At 42.5% G+C, this 16,954-nt stretch overlaps 1 protein-coding gene across 1 annotated transcript; it reads left to right on the top strand.

Annotated features, from left to right (window-relative positions):
- Window positions 1-5,268: 5,268 nt before the first annotated feature.
- FZD1 (frizzled class receptor 1) lies at window positions 5,269-9,712 on the top strand. Its single transcript, XM_050782884.1, has 2 exons — window positions 5,269-6,875; window positions 6,982-9,712. Exons 1-2 carry the CDS (start codon window positions 5,764-5,766, stop codon window positions 7,817-7,819), a joined length of 1,950 nt encoding a protein of 649 aa, XP_050638841.1. The 5' UTR covers window positions 5,269-5,763; the 3' UTR covers window positions 7,820-9,712.
- The last annotated feature ends 7,242 nt before the right edge of the window (window positions 9,713-16,954 follow it).

The following is a 16,954-nucleotide window of genomic DNA, read 5'->3' on the forward strand; positions in this document are numbered from 1 at the left end:
CCCCTTTATATTAAATCTTTAAGTCTTGCCATGTTTAAAATGTAAATTATAACAAATTACGGCTGATTCTCAAATAATAAGTTAGTTCAGGATCTTAATATCAATTAGCTGTAAGTACCCTATAAGATAAAAGTCAAGGTAATCACACTGAAAATCTCTTTTGATAAGTGGTTTTAGGGAAATATATATATATGAGTCTGCAAATTGAGCTTCTGTATGTGAATGAATTCAAGAACTATTTTACCAATGTCGAGAGCAGATTTGTATGAGAAAGAAAGGAAAAACAAAGAAAGAAAAGACATTCATTTTTAGAATTGTTGCAGAAGAATACAGATGTTATGGAAGATAAGAAATAGCTTATGTAGTAATTTCTGGGTTGGAAATTCAAGAAGAAATGAAATAGAGAACTACGCTGAAAGCTTTAGTAGAGTTATACTTAATGTGTCTCTAAAAAGACGATATAATGGACTCCTAGGTGGTGCCACCCAGAAAGAAGGGAATAGTATGGTCTGAGTTTTCTCTATTACTATCAGCTCCTTAACCAATCAACTTCCCTTCACTAGGAATTCAAGAAGAGTCAGGAACTCAAAGCATAGCAGGCCAAGTTCTTACTTTCTACACCTGACATTCAAAAGTATACTATACAGGGGTGAGAGTCCAACCTTATAAAATAAAAATCCAAAATATATTAGGTCTAATTCAGCATTTTTCAAGTTGAATCTCACAGAGCATTAATGCCAAGCAAAATATTGATGCAGTATAATATATATGTGTGTCTATGTATGTGTATGTATGTACATGTGTGTATTCCAAGTGTGTGTTTGTATATGTATATTCCAAATGTGGGAAATACTAAATAAGACAAAAGTTTAAAAGGGTTCTTCAGCTCAGCACTTCTCAGAGATTATATTAGGCTAATGTGAATCTCCAATAAGGACACAGAGTATGGCCTTTTTTCCAAAATTATTTGAACAAATTTATCTCACAGTACACCTTTGGAGAGGGTGGTCTAATGCATCAGTGAATCCCAGCATTTAAGCCCCTAGCATATATATCCTGGTATAGAAAACTATGTTAAATACTGAGCAATCATCTGATGTGCTCCCAGAAACCACATTTTCTTCTGTGATTTTTTCACTGGACACGATCACATAGTGTTACTAACTGGAAGTCCATGGACCTTGGTCAGACATAAGCCCCATTCTGGCACTTACTGGCTATGGGATCTTGTACAAATTACTTAAGTGCTTTGAGCCTTCGATCCTTCATCTATTAAAAGGAGATAACATAGGGAGGCTGAGTGGGAGGATAGCTTGAGCCCAGGAGTTTGAGACCAGCCTGGGCAACACAGCAAGACCCTGTCTCAACAAAAATTTAAAAAATTAGATGGACATGATGGTGCATACCTGTAGTCCCAACAAGGAGTGAAGCTAAAGTGGGAGGATTGCTCAAGCCCAGGAGTTTGAGGCTGCAGCGAACTATGATCCTATGATCATGCCAGCTTGGGAGACAGAATGGGACCCTGCTTCTAAAAAAAAAGAAAAAGGCTAAAAAAAAAAAAAAAAAAAAAAAAAAAGGAGGGATAAGATAATTAGCACCTTCCTCAAAGTTTAAGCAACACAATGTATGGAAACATCGTGCAAAATAACACCAAGTATACACAGTAGGTTTTCAAAAATATAGTCTTAACCAATGTTAATCTCTATTCTTCAACAAAGACAATTCAAGTCTGCCACCCACAAGCCAGCAAAAATGCAACTCACCTAAAAGCTTAAGATCCTTCAGGTTGCACATGGAGCATTCACCTAACTGCCTGTGTGTCTGTGTACACTCAACTATATGTAATTGGAACTGGATCTCTATCCCTGCTAATTATCCACATTCAACCTGACATAAGCAGTCTGGAGAAACTTCAGAAGATTTGGGAAAGGCCTGATAAAACAAGATCTTTGATATAAGAAAACTTGACTGAGTATGATGCTTGACAAAGCAGTATCAAGGAGGAATTGGGTTGTTTATAGTTTTGACCTAACTGAAATATTTTTATTACCAAGTTCATAATAGTTCATACTTAGTAATTTTTATCTGTGGATCTCAAATTTTTCCACATCTTGAGAAAATAGTACATTTTATACTCTGTTGAAATACATTGCTCATATTTCTCTTCTAATATTTTGTTACCCATTGCCTTCATGACCTCCTCCAAAAGACCTCCTTTCATGACTCTGGTTATTACTGACTAAAACTCTTAATTGTTTCTGATTTTAGTACCTTCTTCTGTATTACATAGTTTTGATAAATTAAATATTTTATTTGTATAATAAATGAAAATGAAGTTTGTTGTTTTTTTTAAACTTTGGAAGACAACTCTCAGAAAATGATTTTTTAAAAATTTTATAAGGTTTTTTATTTACACATTCTATTGAGGGAGAACTTCCACAGAAAACTAACTTTTAAAAAAAGATTAAAAGTACTAGAGCTACTTAAAGGAACACAGAAGGATTAAAATAAGCTTCTAATGATATTCAAGCCAAATAGGGCCACTTAACTTGAGGCACATCCCTTAATATTTCTGGGTCCAATATTCTTAATTGTAGATTGCAGAAAATTAACTCATTTCTAGATGACATCTTTGGTTGCTTCCAGTTTCATAATCTGGTAAGAATGACATTTTCTCTCTCTCTCTCTGTCTCTTTTTTTTTTTTAATACTTTAAGTTCTAGGGTACATCTCTCTCTCTTTTTAACTCTGGCTGTACTTCTGAGCCTCCTCGTAGTAAACTTCACTGTCAGGTGGAATATAAAACAAGTTCAAGAATTTCAGTAGAACAACTTTTGAAGCAAGACAGTGTCTTCTACTCTGAGAAACAGAACTGAGTGCTCTGCCATATTCTCTGTGCCCTAACCCCTTAGGGGAGAAGGAGAAGGATTTGGAGTGATGGTAGGGATGGATACTTAACACATATGATGCTTCTTGGTAATTAACACATCAGAATAAATTCACTTTTCACTCAGCCTAGTCAGCTCGAATGACGTGAGAGAATAGAATACAAGACAGGTTAAGTCTTTCCAAGACAGGAGTGATAGGAGACAGATGGCTTGATAAAGTTCCTAAACACAGGATACCATCGGCAGAGGAATGAGCATCAGAGTAGAAAGGCTAGAGAAAAAGTGTCCCTGGGAGCCTGGGGACCAGGATCCTAGAGTGTAAAATGAACACTTACTGAACGGTTCAAAGGACCTCAGAAAGCTGTGCTTCCCAACCTCCTTTTCAATATCAAAATGTGTCATAAATTACAGTCAACACACATACACATGCTCACATAATTGTGCATTTAGTACCTGTTGCTTTAAAAAAATGCTAGCAATCAGAAATACATTAAAGCAAATATGCATTTTATGAATGTACTGCTTATATAAACATTTGAAAAACAATAACATGTATCTGAGACAAATAGATGTCATTTTGCTTTGGTAGGTAAAGATGTGTAGACACCAACATGCTGAGTAGTGAAATTATCAGAGACTTGTTAGTATGTAGTACAAGTAACACCCATCTAACTAGTAACCTTTATGTGTAGATGAATGTTAAAGCTTCCTAATGACAGCCTGCCTCAAGAGCCCTCTTTCAGCCACCCTGAAATCATTCCCTGCTTATGTGGGGAAAGTGATCTTCCAATAGTTTTCTATTTTCTGTATAATTTGGCCCAAACCTTTCAGTCTGGACTAAAACCTTTCCTCCTGTCTCCCCTCAAAGTGCCTCAGCTACACTCATCTCTCTGGCCGCTTTCGGCAATTCAAGTGAATTTGAGATTTAATCTTTTGCACCTTGCACCTACCTCTCCGTCAGAACCCCATTTCATCTGAGCTGGTTGCTTTCCTTGTGCCCTTTTGGCTTTGGGATGGACACTGTGACAAGTGATTTGCATTTCTGTGCCCCATTGTATTATGCCCTCCTCTAGGGCTGGCACAAGTCTCCTTCATTTTATACTCTACGACTTAAGAGTGTATATTAAGAGTGTATTATAGCACAATGGGTGGTTGGTATCTATTAAACAAATGAATGTGTAAAGGAATGACAGTAATTGGCGAAAAGTACGCTGAGACAGAGTCTGATCACAGGCACAAAAAAAAAAAAAAAATCGAAGAATTAATAGTCCAATGGCACTTTTCTGATAAAACTGAATCACATAGTCAAACCACCATTTAAAATAATCTTACAAGGAAAACAACATTAATGTGCGTCTGCTGAGACGGATTATATTGTTTTGGAATTAGGAAGAGAATGTGCAGTTCGCTGTTTGCTTTCAGACTGTTTGTTTTGTTTGTTAAACTGGCGTCTCCAGCTCTGTAGCCCAGCCTGTGGAACCTAAATGGCCCAGGTCCCAGGAGTTCCCATCAGAGCCGTGGGCGTCCCCAGGGTTTAGAAAGGCTCCCCAAGGGCCTAGGCTGCCGGCGAGTGCAGCTCCCGCCGGCGCCACCTCTGCGGTCTGGAGCGGCGAGGACGATCCCAGAGAGGCGCCCCCACCGCCTCGGTCGTCGGGTTCTTAAGTTTTCCTCTCCAAAAATTTAATGGATAGTTTTCTTTTGCTTCTGTTTCTGACTTGATTAAAGAGGCGGAAAAAAAGGAGTTTGACTACAAGAATGATATTAGCAGAAGGCGCATCTGGCTTTACTTTCCAAATTCCATCAAAGTTTGTGTTTTGTTTCATTTGACAGCAATCCCGTGAACGTCTCCTCTGGGGAAATGGCGCGACCAAAGCCCGCCAAGCCCAGTCAGTGAACTAGAGGATTTATTAATGTAATATTTTAAACAAAACCTCGACAGACACAAACTCAAAGGAAACCGTGCGCTCCTTAAGTCAAAGGCATCTGTTCTGGAAGCAGCACCCGGTTTGCTGTTGGTAACCAGCGTTAAGAGCAGGATTTTTAAACATGATAATGGATACAAGAAAAGAAAAGCTAAGTCCCGCGGTCCTCTGACTCCTATTCATTATCTCCAGTAGCATATGGGACCATTCTCCTACTTGTCCTCGCCCTTTTCTTCTGAAAAAGCAAAAGCAACCAAGCCTGTCCCGCTTCATAGCAATCCTACTCTTTGTGCCTGAGTAGTGCCACCACCACTTCCTCCTCCTCCCGCCTCCTCCTACCCCGCCCGCCAGCCGCTGGCATTCGCTCAGGCTAGGAGGCGGCCGGCTCCCTTTGCGCCGGGAAGCCGGAGCCGCGATTGGGCGACGGTCCCTGAGCCTCCAGTCCTGCGTCGGTTTCAAGGCTCCTCCCTCCTGGTGAAAGACAGACTGCGGGGCGCCTGGAAACCGGTCCGAGGGCGCGCGAGGGAGAGGAGAGGGAGCGAGTTGAGGGATTGACACAAATGGTCAGGCGGCGGCGGCGGAGAAGGAGGCGGAGGCGCAGGGGGGAGCCGAGCCCGCTGGGCTGCGGAGAGTTGCGCTCTCTACGGGGCCGCGGCCACTAGCGCGGCGCCGCCAGCCGGGAGCCAGCAAGCCGAGGGCCAGGAAGGCGGGACACGACCCCGGCGCACCCGAGCCACCCGGGTTCTCCCCGCCGCCCGCGCTTCATGAATCGCAAGTTTCCGCGGCGGCGGCGGCTGCGGTACGCAGAGCAGGAGCCGGGGGAGCGGGCCGGACGCGGCTTGGGCTCGACGGAGGGCACCGGCGCAGAGGTCTCCCTGGCCGCAGGGGGTGCCACAGCCGGCCGTGCCCCTGCCAGCCCCAGCGCAGCGGCGCCAAGAGAGGAGCCGAGAAAGTATGGCTGAGGAGGAGGTGCCTAAGAAGTCCCGGGCCGCCGGCGGCGGCGTGAGCTGGGAACTTTGTGCCGGGGCGCTCTCGGCCCGGCTGGCGGAGGAGGGGAGCGGGGACGCCGGTGGCCGCCGCCGCCCCCCAGTTGACCCCCGGCGATTGGCGCGCCAGCTGCTGCTGCTGCTTTGGCTGCTGGAGGCTCCGCTGTTGCTGGGGGTCCGGGCGCAGGCGGCGGGCCAGGGGCCAGGCCAGGGGCCCGGGCCGGGGCAGCAACCGCCGCCGCCGCCGCCGCCTCAGCAGCAACAGAGCGGGCAGCAGTACAACGGTGAGCGGGGCATCTCCATCCCGGACCACGGCTATTGCCAGCCCATCTCCATCCCGCTGTGCACGGACATCGCGTACAACCAGACCATCATGCCCAACCTGCTGGGCCACACGAACCAGGAGGACGCGGGCCTCGAGGTGCACCAGTTCTACCCGCTAGTGAAAGTGCAGTGTTCCGCTGAGCTCAAGTTCTTCCTGTGCTCCATGTACGCGCCCGTGTGCACCGTGCTAGAGCAAGCGCTGCCGCCCTGCCGCTCCCTGTGCGAGCGCGCGCGCCAGGGCTGCGAGGCGCTCATGAACAAGTTCGGCTTCCAGTGGCCAGACACGCTCAAGTGCGAGAAGTTCCCGGTGCACGGCGCCGGCGAGCTGTGCGTGGGCCAGAACACGTCCGACAAGGGCACCCCGACGCCCTCGCTGCTTCCAGAGTTTTGGACAAGCAACCCTCAGCACGGCGGCGGAGGGCACCGTGGCGGCTTCCCGGGGGGCGCCAGCGCGTCGGAGCGAGGCAAGTTCTCCTGCCCGCGCGCCCTCAAGGTGCCCTCCTACCTCAACTACCACTTCCTGGGGGAGAAGGACTGCGGCGCACCCTGTGAGCCGACCAAGGTGTACGGGCTAATGTACTTCGGACCCGAGGAGCTGCGCTTCTCGCGCACCTGGATTGGCATCTGGTCAGTGCTGTGCTGCGCCTCCACGCTCTTCACGGTGCTTACGTACCTGGTGGACATGCGGCGCTTCAGCTACCCGGAGCGGCCCATCATCTTCTTGTCCGGCTGTTACACGGCCGTGGCCGTGGCCTACCCCCCCCCCCCCCCCCCCCCCCCCCCCCCCCCCCCCCCCCCCCCCCCCCCCCCCCCCCCCCCCCCCCCCCCCCCCCCCCCCCCCCCCCCCCCCCCCCCCCCCCCCCATCGCCGGCTTCCTCCTGGAGGACCGAGTGGTGTGTAACGACAAGTTCACCGAGGACGGGGCACGTACTGTGGCGCAGGGCACCAAGAAGGAGGGCTGCACCATCCTCTTCATGATGCTGTACTTCTTCAGCATGGCCAGCTCCATCTGGTGGGTGATCCTGTCGCTCACCTGGTTCCTGGCGGCTGGCATGAAGTGGGGCCACGAGGCCATCGAAGCCAACTCACAATATTTTCACCTGGCCGCCTGGGCTGTGCCGGCCATCAAGACCATCACCATCCTGGCGCTGGGCCAGGTGGACGGTGATGTGCTGAGCGGAGTGTGCTTCGTGGGGCTCAACAACGTGGACGCGCTGCGTGGCTTCGTGCTGGCACCCCTCTTCGTGTACCTGTTTATCGGCACGTCCTTTCTGCTGGCCGGCTTTGTGTCGCTCTTCCGCATTCGCACCATCATGAAGCACGATGGCACCAAGACCGAGAAGCTGGAGAAGCTCATGGTGCGCATTGGCGTCTTCAGCGTGCTGTACACTGTGCCAGCCACCATCGTCATCGCCTGCTACTTCTACGAGCAGGCCTTCCGGGACCAGTGGGAACGCAGCTGGGTGGCCCAGAGCTGCAAGAGCTACGCTATCCCCTGCCCTCACCTCCAGGCGGGCGGAGGCGCCCCGCCGCACCCGCCCATGAGCCCGGATTTCACGGTCTTCATGATCAAGTATCTTATGACGCTGATCGTGGGCATCACGTCGGGCTTCTGGATCTGGTCCGGCAAGACTCTCAACTCCTGGAGGAAGTTCTATACGAGGCTCACCAACAGCAAACAAGGGGAGACTACCGTCTGAGACCTGGGGCTCAGCCCATGCCCAGGCCTCGGCCGGGGCGCAGCCATTGCCCAAAGCCAGCCCCGTGGAGTTCGTGCCAATCCTGACATCTCGAGGCTTCCTCACTAGGTAACTCTCTTTCGCAGGCTCCTTTGAAGAACTCAGCTCCTGCAAAAGCTTCCGTCCCTGAGGCAAAAGGACACGAGGGCCCGACTGCCAGAGGGAGGATGGACAGACCTCTTGCCCTCACACTCTGGTACCAGGACTGTTCGCTTTTATGATTGTAAATAGCCTGTGTACGATTTTTGTAAGTATATTTGTATTTAAATGACGACCGATCACGCGTTTTTCTTTTTCAAAAGTTTTTAATTATTTAGGGCGGTTTAACCATTTGAGGCTTTTCCTTCTTGCCCTTTTCGGAGTATTGCAAAGGAGCTAAGACTGGAGTGCAACCGCCCAGCGCTCCTGGTCGTCCTCGCGCGCCTCTCCCTGAAGCTAGTGCTCGGGGCCGGCTGGGCGCCAGCTCCGGAGCGAGTTCAGCACTGCGGGGTGCGACTAGGGCTGCGCTGCCAGGGTCAATTCCCGCCGCCTCCTTCTACCCCCTCCCCCTCCGTCTGACCCCTTCCTCCCTTTCCTGGCTTGAGGTAGGGGTCTTATGGTACAGTACTCCACAAAGCTTCCAAATCTGGAGGTGGGCCCCCGTACATTCCAATTCCTCCCTTGGTCAGCGGTGGATTGCGAAGGCCCATCGTTTCGACTTCCTGAAGCTGGATTTTTAACTGTCCAGAACTTTCCCCCAACTTCATGGGAGCCCACGAGTGTGGGCATTGGCAGTCTCAGCCTCCCTCCAAGGTCACCCTCAACGCCCAGACACTCCCTTCTCCCACCTTAGTTGGTTACAGGGTGAGTGAGAGAACCAATGCCAAACTTTTTGAAGTCTAATTTTTGAGGGGTGAGCTCATTTCATTCTCTAGTGTCTAAAACCTGGTATGGGTTTGGCCAGCGTCATGGAAAGATGTGGTTACTGAGATTTGGGAAGAAGCATGAAGCTTTGTGTGGGTTGGAAGAGACTGAAGATATGGGTTATAAAATGTTAATTCTAATTGCATACGGATGCCTGGCAACCTGCCTTTAGGAATGAGACAGCCTGCCCTTAGATTTTACCGGTCTGTAAAATGGAAATGTTGAGATCACCTGGAAAGCTTTGTTAAGGAGTTGATCTTTGCTTTCCTTAACAAGACAGTAAAATGTAAACAGAAATTGAAAACTTGAAGGATATTTCAGTGTAATGGACTTCCTCAAATTGAAGTGCTATTTTCTTATTTTTAATCAAATAACTAGACATATATCAGAAACATTAAAATGTAAAAGTTGAACACTTTCAACATTTTATTACGATTATTATTCAGCAACACATTCTGAGGGAGGAACAATCCACACCACCAATAATAACCTGGTAAGATTTCAGGAGCTAAAGAAGGTAGAATAATTGATGGGGAGATAGGGCCTGAAGTAAACAAGATATGGGCATGCATGCTAAAGGGAAAATGTGTGCAGGTCTACTGCATTAAATCCTGTGTGCTCCTCTTTTGGATTTACAGAAATGTGTCAAATGTAAATCTTACAAAGCCATTTAAAAATATTCACTTTAGTTCTCTGTGAAGAAGAGGATAAAAGCAGTCCTCCTGATTGTATTGTTTTAAACTTTAAGAATTTATCTAAATGCCGGTACTTAGGACCTAAATTTATCTATGTCTGTCATACACTAAAATGATATTGGTCTTTGAATTTGGTATACATTTATTCTGTTCACTATCACAAAATCATCTATATTTATAGAGGAATAGAAGTTTATATATATAAAATACCGTATTTTTAATTTCGCAAATAAAAAATTCAAAGTTTTGTACAAAATTATATGGTTTTTGTGCCTGAAAATAATAGAGCTTGAGCTGTCTGAACTATTTTACATTTTATGGTGTCTCATAGCCAATCCCACAGTGTAAAAATTCAGGAATTCAATGAAAAAAGTCTACCCTTAAGCCCTCAGATCAGTCTTTCCAAAGAATTACTCTGTTTGCATTGTTGTGATTGACATTTGTGAAGTCCCAAGAAAAGACCTGTTTTCATGACAGTAGAAAATAGAAGTTTGCAAATTATTTCTTTACTCAGGATTAAAAGAGAACTCTAATTTTAATGTTAAAGCTTTCTTTTCTTTCAGAAGGTAAATTTACATGACTTTTTATATTATGGAGGCTTATTTTAAAATCGTCACCTTTCTCATATTTTTTAGAGGTATTATCTTATCTCTTCCATAATCTTGGATATTACAAAACCATAAATAGGCAATCAATAAATGGTTAACTGGCTATGTGTTCATAAACATTTTAAACAGCAATTGGGTTTGTAAGGCTGTTTTGTTGTTTGCTTCTGAAGACCCCTTTTTTCAATTGTTCAAGGAACCTTCTCCAGATAAATTATCTAGTTGGTCTACTCTTAGTCAGAATTTATGCATGAGTGTATATATGTGTATATACAGATAAGGATACACATAAGTATATATGCATTAATTTTTATAAAATAGAGATGTAAAGTTTACTTAAATTTCATAATATGGAAATATGGTTATGAGAAATGGAAAATGCTAGGTGGAAAACCTCAAATACCTTTACAGGTTAAAAAAACCTTTACTAAATTTTCCCATGAAAACATTTTGTGATAAAATGACAAGGAACTAAAATGAAGATCATTGATACAATAGAGTTACTTTCCATGTTATAATGCAATTGTCTTATAAGTCATTATTCATTTTAAGGAAAATGAAAAAAATTAAATCTTACTAAAAATGTAGCATTTTATTTTACGTAGCAAGATGCAATTTTGTGTTCCCTTTTTCTGTGTTACATTAACATAATATAGTAGACAGAAGGTTTTATTGTATAGACACACACACACACAAATAGTATTCTTAGGCCAAATTCACACATATCTATCTCCTCACCAAGTAGTTCAATTAGATAATTTCTGGAAAAATATGTTTTTGGCATTAATTGCTATCCAAAAATATATTTTAAAGCAGTCTTATTGTAGGTGTCCTTAACATGATGTAACTATGAATTTGATGCAGAAAGGTTTTACATGCTGTGGTTATATAGCTTTAGAAGACATTTTTAAGCCACCACCAGCCTTTGTTTTTAGAAAACAATTTATTTTAAATGATGTAGTATATAGAAAACCAGTGTATTCTTTTGTTTATTTTAATACTGGTGGCAAAATAGGACGTGTCTGGAAAACCATAAGGCTACTTGGGATACTGTTACATTAGCATGTTGTTTCCATGACAAACCCTATTTTCAGATGGTTCAATTTGCCTATTTTTTTTTTAAACCAGCTATAAATTGGGGTCAATTTCCCCCCTCACAATGTACTTAATTTAGCTTTTGGAGTAAATATATAAGTAGTATGAAAGACTTCTGAAGCTCTTTCTAAAAAGTAGTTTTTCACTTAAACTTTGTGGGGACAGAGAGTCATATTTTTAATTTCAGAGCCGGCCAGTGTCAAACATATGCAAAAGAGCCGGGCCAGATTTTTCAGCTTGTCCTATGGTAGTCACTTGTCAGCCTGAGTTTACTGGCCTGGTCCTTTTGTCTCCACTGTAAGTACTGGAGCCTTCTGATGTAGTTGTATCACTCTTAATGTCCAGCATTTAACTAGGAAAGGAGACTACAATGAAGAGTTGGTGGCCAATTAAGAAAAATAATAGACTATATCATAAGTCATTTCAGGACTTGAGTGGGGGCAGATCACCTTCCCTGTTAGCATGTTTCAACCTTGGTATACATTTTTTTTAAGATGCATATTTACTGTGTGTGCATTTGCGTTCAGTTTCAGCTACTTTTATTGCTTTCTAATCCATCTGTTGACTACTGGCCACAATTTATATAATGCACATGCAATTAATTGAAACCAGTATCATGGCATTGAATATCTCTGATACATTTCTTATTATAATAGTCTGTGTAACTGGGGTCTGAGAGATTAGAAGCAAAATGTAGTTGTACGTATGTCTAGAGGTGGACACTGGTGATATTGTCAATCAATACTTTGCAGAATACACTAATGTCAAAGGCTTGCAGGATTAATGTATAGGAACCAAAATAAGACATGGAATATATATTAGAATTCTCTCGTTACATGACTAAAAAGGAATTGCAATACTATCTTAAATTGAAGGCTTTTATTTCAATGTCCTTACATTTGAAATGGGATCTTACAAGGGAAGTACCAAAAAAGTAAAGTTTATTTTGATGACTCCCAAGATATATATCTTTGTTTTGAATCTTGGCAGATGCCAATAGCCCTTAAAATTTGAAAAATGGTACTTGAACATCAATCATGTCTCAGAGTTCCCTTAAACTTTTTGGGCTTAAATATTTTTATTCACTTTGGTCATACCTTTGACGATGGATATGTTAAACTTTAACAAGTATAGTGACAAAACAGCTTGCTTAGAACCTGGAAATTAAAACACAATTTCTAGAGTAATTTTTCTAACTTGTATCATGTTTTTTGGCGACAAATGTCTCTACTCTATTACAGAATCAAGTTGCTATTCAGTTATAATACTTCCTCTGGGGATCTTTGTTTATAGGTTGGTTTGAGACCCTAATAACACATCAAACAAAAGGGTTTCTCAAAGAAATTTTTCTAATGTAATACAATGTATAAGTTCAAATACAGTTTATAAGTACATGTACTTATACATGTACGCATTGAACATATAATAAGTATTCTGTGGGTCATCGTCAGTTTTATGAGTCAAGCAGATCCTTAAATTGCTTGAAAGAATAAGATACAATTTTCCAAAAGAGATTACTTTAAATAAATTCTTTCATTGGTATTCTAAAGAGGTATATTTTTGAATGACAAAATTTAAGTAAGACTGCATTTTCCTGAGGTATCATTAATACACTAGTTGAATGGCATATTTGTATAATCATTCTAAAAGCAAAGTATTAAAATAGCACTGATTTGTACATCTTGCATACACATTTTTTTAAAAGATGAAATTGACTTACCTGAAAACAATAGTTTTGTTTTAACATTTATATGTGTATTTTATAAAAAAGATCTCAATAAATTTCATTCATAGGATAGACTTTCAAAACATGTTCATAGCAATACAGTGATTAACATGAAAAGGAACCACTATTGCTGCTTTGATATAGTTCTCTGTGGCCTGGATTTTCTTTCTTTCCTTTTTAAAAACCAAGTATCCTCTAATTTGTGGATATCTCCATGTTTCAGATCTCAATACCTGTTTGAATTAAATTTGCAGGGGAATAACTGCAGGATCCCCCCATAGACAAAGTGTGGCCTTTATTTCCTTTCAAGTTGGCAGCATGTCCTTGCTTAAATGAAGCACTCTGAGACAGACTGTTCCCTTGCCCTTGGAAATGCTTGTCTTTACAATTGCAGTAGCAAATACCTGGAAGTCATACAGGCTAGTTAGATACATATTCTAAATGTCATGTGCTGCTTGATCATTATAAGGATTTTTTTTTTTTTCCTTAAAAAGTAGGTTTGGGGACTATTTTTGACCTTATCTTTCCAACTCTTGGAAATATTTTAGAAAGTTAACTTCACCAAATAGTCTGTCAAAAACTCTGGGCCCCTCAGATAGAATGACGAACTGTCTAGGTTTGCCCAGGGCTGGGAGATTTCTTGGCATGTGGGAATTTTAAGTAGTAAAACTGGGGAAGTCCTGGGCAAACTGGGATAATTGGAAACCCTATTCCATGGATTAAATTGTACTCTCACAAAATAGAGTAAAAGCTTACATGTTGGTCACTGCTCCAGCATTGAAAGTACTCCACGGTGGTAATAGCCTTTTTAATTACCAGATTAAAAGTCAATGAACACAACCCTTTGTAACTGGTCTTTATAGTGAGTACAGAAGCTGAGTAGAACATGAAGATAAAATGGAACAAACTACCTTGATTATGTTGGACATTCCACCTTTAGCCTTTGCCTCCCGAAGAAATGATACAGGCATAGATACAGGCTTCTAACTAGCCACTGAACCCTGTTCATGAAATCAGGTTAAACAGGTGCTTTTAGAAAAGGCTCTCAAAAAGTATTCCCTTGGAATAAATAATCGTTTTGTAAAAAATTGATGTTAAAGTTTACCAGATTGTAAGGAACTATCAGGCTTCTGCGCGCGCGCGCGCATATTTGTATAATAAAGCAGTACATTAGGATGAGATTATAACTCAAGCAGAGATTTCCCCAAATGGCGTGTGTGTGTGTGTGTGTGTGTGTGTGTGTGTGTGTATTCGTATAATAAAGCAGTACATTAGGATGAGATTATAAACTCAAGCAGAGATTTCCCCAAATGGCGTGTGTGTGTGTGTGTGTGTGTGTGTGTATTTGTATAATAAAGCAGTACATTAGGATGAGATTATAAACTCAAGCTGAGATTTCCCCAAATGGCGTGTGTGTGTGTGTGTGTGTATGTGTGTATTTGTATAATAAAGCAGTACATTAGGATGAGATTATAAACTCAAGCAGAGATTTCCCCAAATGGTGTGTGTGTGTGTGTGTGTGTGTGTATTTGTATAATAAAGCAGTACATTAGGATGAGATTATAAACCCAAGCAGAGATTTTCCCAAATGGCGTGTGTGTGTGTGTGTGTGTGTGTATTTGTATAATAAAGCAGTACATTAGGATGAGATTATAAACTCAAGCAGAGATTTCCCCAAATGGCTGTACATCAACAGTTTATTTAATTATTATACTTTTTGTCAAGGTAAGTAGGGTTAACACCCATATCTTTCCTCAAATTAAAAGTTGTATCTACAAAAAGGAAAAAGTAAGCTAAGTCTTAAAAATTATACTGTGATTATTGAAAATTGTAGAATACACAGTGTGGACCATGCAATCCTTCACAATGGATTTCACGATGGGTTTCCCTGGAAATGTGAATGTAGACCTTCACATTTCTATATGAAACTCCTCCATCACAATTGGTCCACTTCTTTTTTGAGCTTAATGTCCTCCTTCTTGTAAACGCACATGCAGTTTCACTGCCTTTATTGTTGAAACCACAATATTATTCTTGCTATCTCTTAATTAAACTCAATGTAAATGAATTTAAAAAGACACATAGATAATGTAATTGTTGCAAGAAGTACCTACACATTAGACTCTAGAGCTAATTCTTAATATGGGACAATTTTGTTCCCTAGGAGACATTTGGCAATATTGGGACACATATTTGACTGTCATAACTGAGCACTGAAGGGTGCTGTTTTAGTCTTTGCATAGCTTTGCATAGCTATAAAGAAATACCTTAGACCAGGTAATTTATAAAGAAAAGAGATTTATTTCGCTCACGTTTCTGCAGGCTGCATAAGAAGCATGGCGCCAACATCTGCTTCTAGTCCAGACCTCAGGAAGATTTTACTCATGGTGGAAGACAAAGGGGGTGCAGGCCTAGCACCTGGCCAGAGAGGGAGCAAGAGAGAGGGAGGTGCCAAACTCTTTTAAACAGCCAGACCTCCTGGTAACTAACAGAGTGAGCACTGGCTCATTACCACAGAAGGGCACCAAGGCATTCATGAAGGATCCACCCCCATGACCCTAACACCACCCACTAGGCTCCACCTCTAACACTGGGGATCACATTTCAACATGAGATTTGGGGAGACAATCACCCAAACTATATCAGGTGCTATGGGCATTTAATGCGTAGAGGCCAAGGGTGCTGCTAAACATTCTAGAATGCACAGGACAGCCCATGACAATGAATTATCTTATCCAAAGTGCCAAAGTTGAGAGGCCCTGCTTTGGAGGAGTGATTAAAATTGCAAATATACTTTTTAAAATAGTGAAATATATTGAATTTATAAAATATAATTGAGAAAAATATGAATTTACTGTGTATACTACATGGGCTTTATTTTTATCTTTATGTTTTGAGACAGGGTCTCTCTCTGACCCTCGGGCTGGAGTGCAGTGGTTCGATCACAACTCACTGCAACCTGCCTCCCAGGCTCAAGGGATCCTCCCACTTTAGCCTTCTAAGTAGCTGTGTCTACAAGCATGCGCCACCACACTCGGCTAGTTTTTTAAACTTTTTGTAGAAATGAGGTCTCACTGTATTGCCTAGGCTGGTCTTGAACTCGTGGTCTCAAGTGATCCTCCTGCCTTGGCCTCATAATGCTGATATTATAGGATTGAGCCACCACGCCTGGTGGGCTTTATTTTTGACTTGCAAATTTTCTTTTAGATTGATGAATAGCCTGATAATATTGCATAGTGTCTAAAGTCTTTTGGGCTGTTGTGACAAAATACTGTAGACTTGGTGGCTTAAACAACTGACACTTAATTTTCACAGTCCTTTCACAGATGGAGAATTCCAAGATCAAGATGCCAACAGATTCAGTTCCTCATGAGGGCCTTCTTCCTGGCTTGCAGACAGCTGTCTTGTGGCTTTGTGTTCCCATGGCCTTTCCTCAGTGCATGCAGGTGGAGAGAGAAGGAGACCATTGTCTTCCTTTCCTTATAAGAACACTAATCCCATCATGAGAGTCCCACCCTCATGATGCCATCTCAGCCTAATTACCTTCCAAAGGCTCCATCTCCAAGCACTATCATATTGAGGGTTAGGGTTTTAACATGCATTTGAGGGGACATAAATATTCAACTCATAGCAGGCAATGAAATAAAACTTTTATTATTCAAATCTAGACAGGGACATACAGTATCATAATTTCAGTGGAAAAAATCTGTAAATAACATTAAGCAAGTTTAATTTTTAAAAAAATATCTGAAAGGCATTTATTAGTATTATGCTGTTATACTTCATATTTCACACTTCCGTTTTCTTTTACACATTTCCTGCATCATCACAGGTATTGTGGTATGAGGAAAAACTCTGGCCTAGGAGACAAAAAACCTGGGTTCTAGTCTTGATTTATTTGCTTAAGGGACCTTTAGTGCGTCTGACCCACAGGACCTAATGAATCAAATAGAGACAATAATGAAGTAATAGATATAAAAGCCCCATTGTAAATGGTGAAGCTCTGTAAAAATGTGAGAATTATCATTCACGTTAAGCTAATTAAAGAGGAAGTTGAGGGTCTGAAGGCTTC

This window comes from Macaca thibetana, chromosome 3, assembly GCF_024542745.1.
Source record: "Macaca thibetana thibetana isolate TM-01 chromosome 3, ASM2454274v1, whole genome shotgun sequence".
Classification (NCBI taxonomy): Eukaryota; Metazoa; Chordata; class Mammalia; order Primates; family Cercopithecidae; genus Macaca; species Macaca thibetana.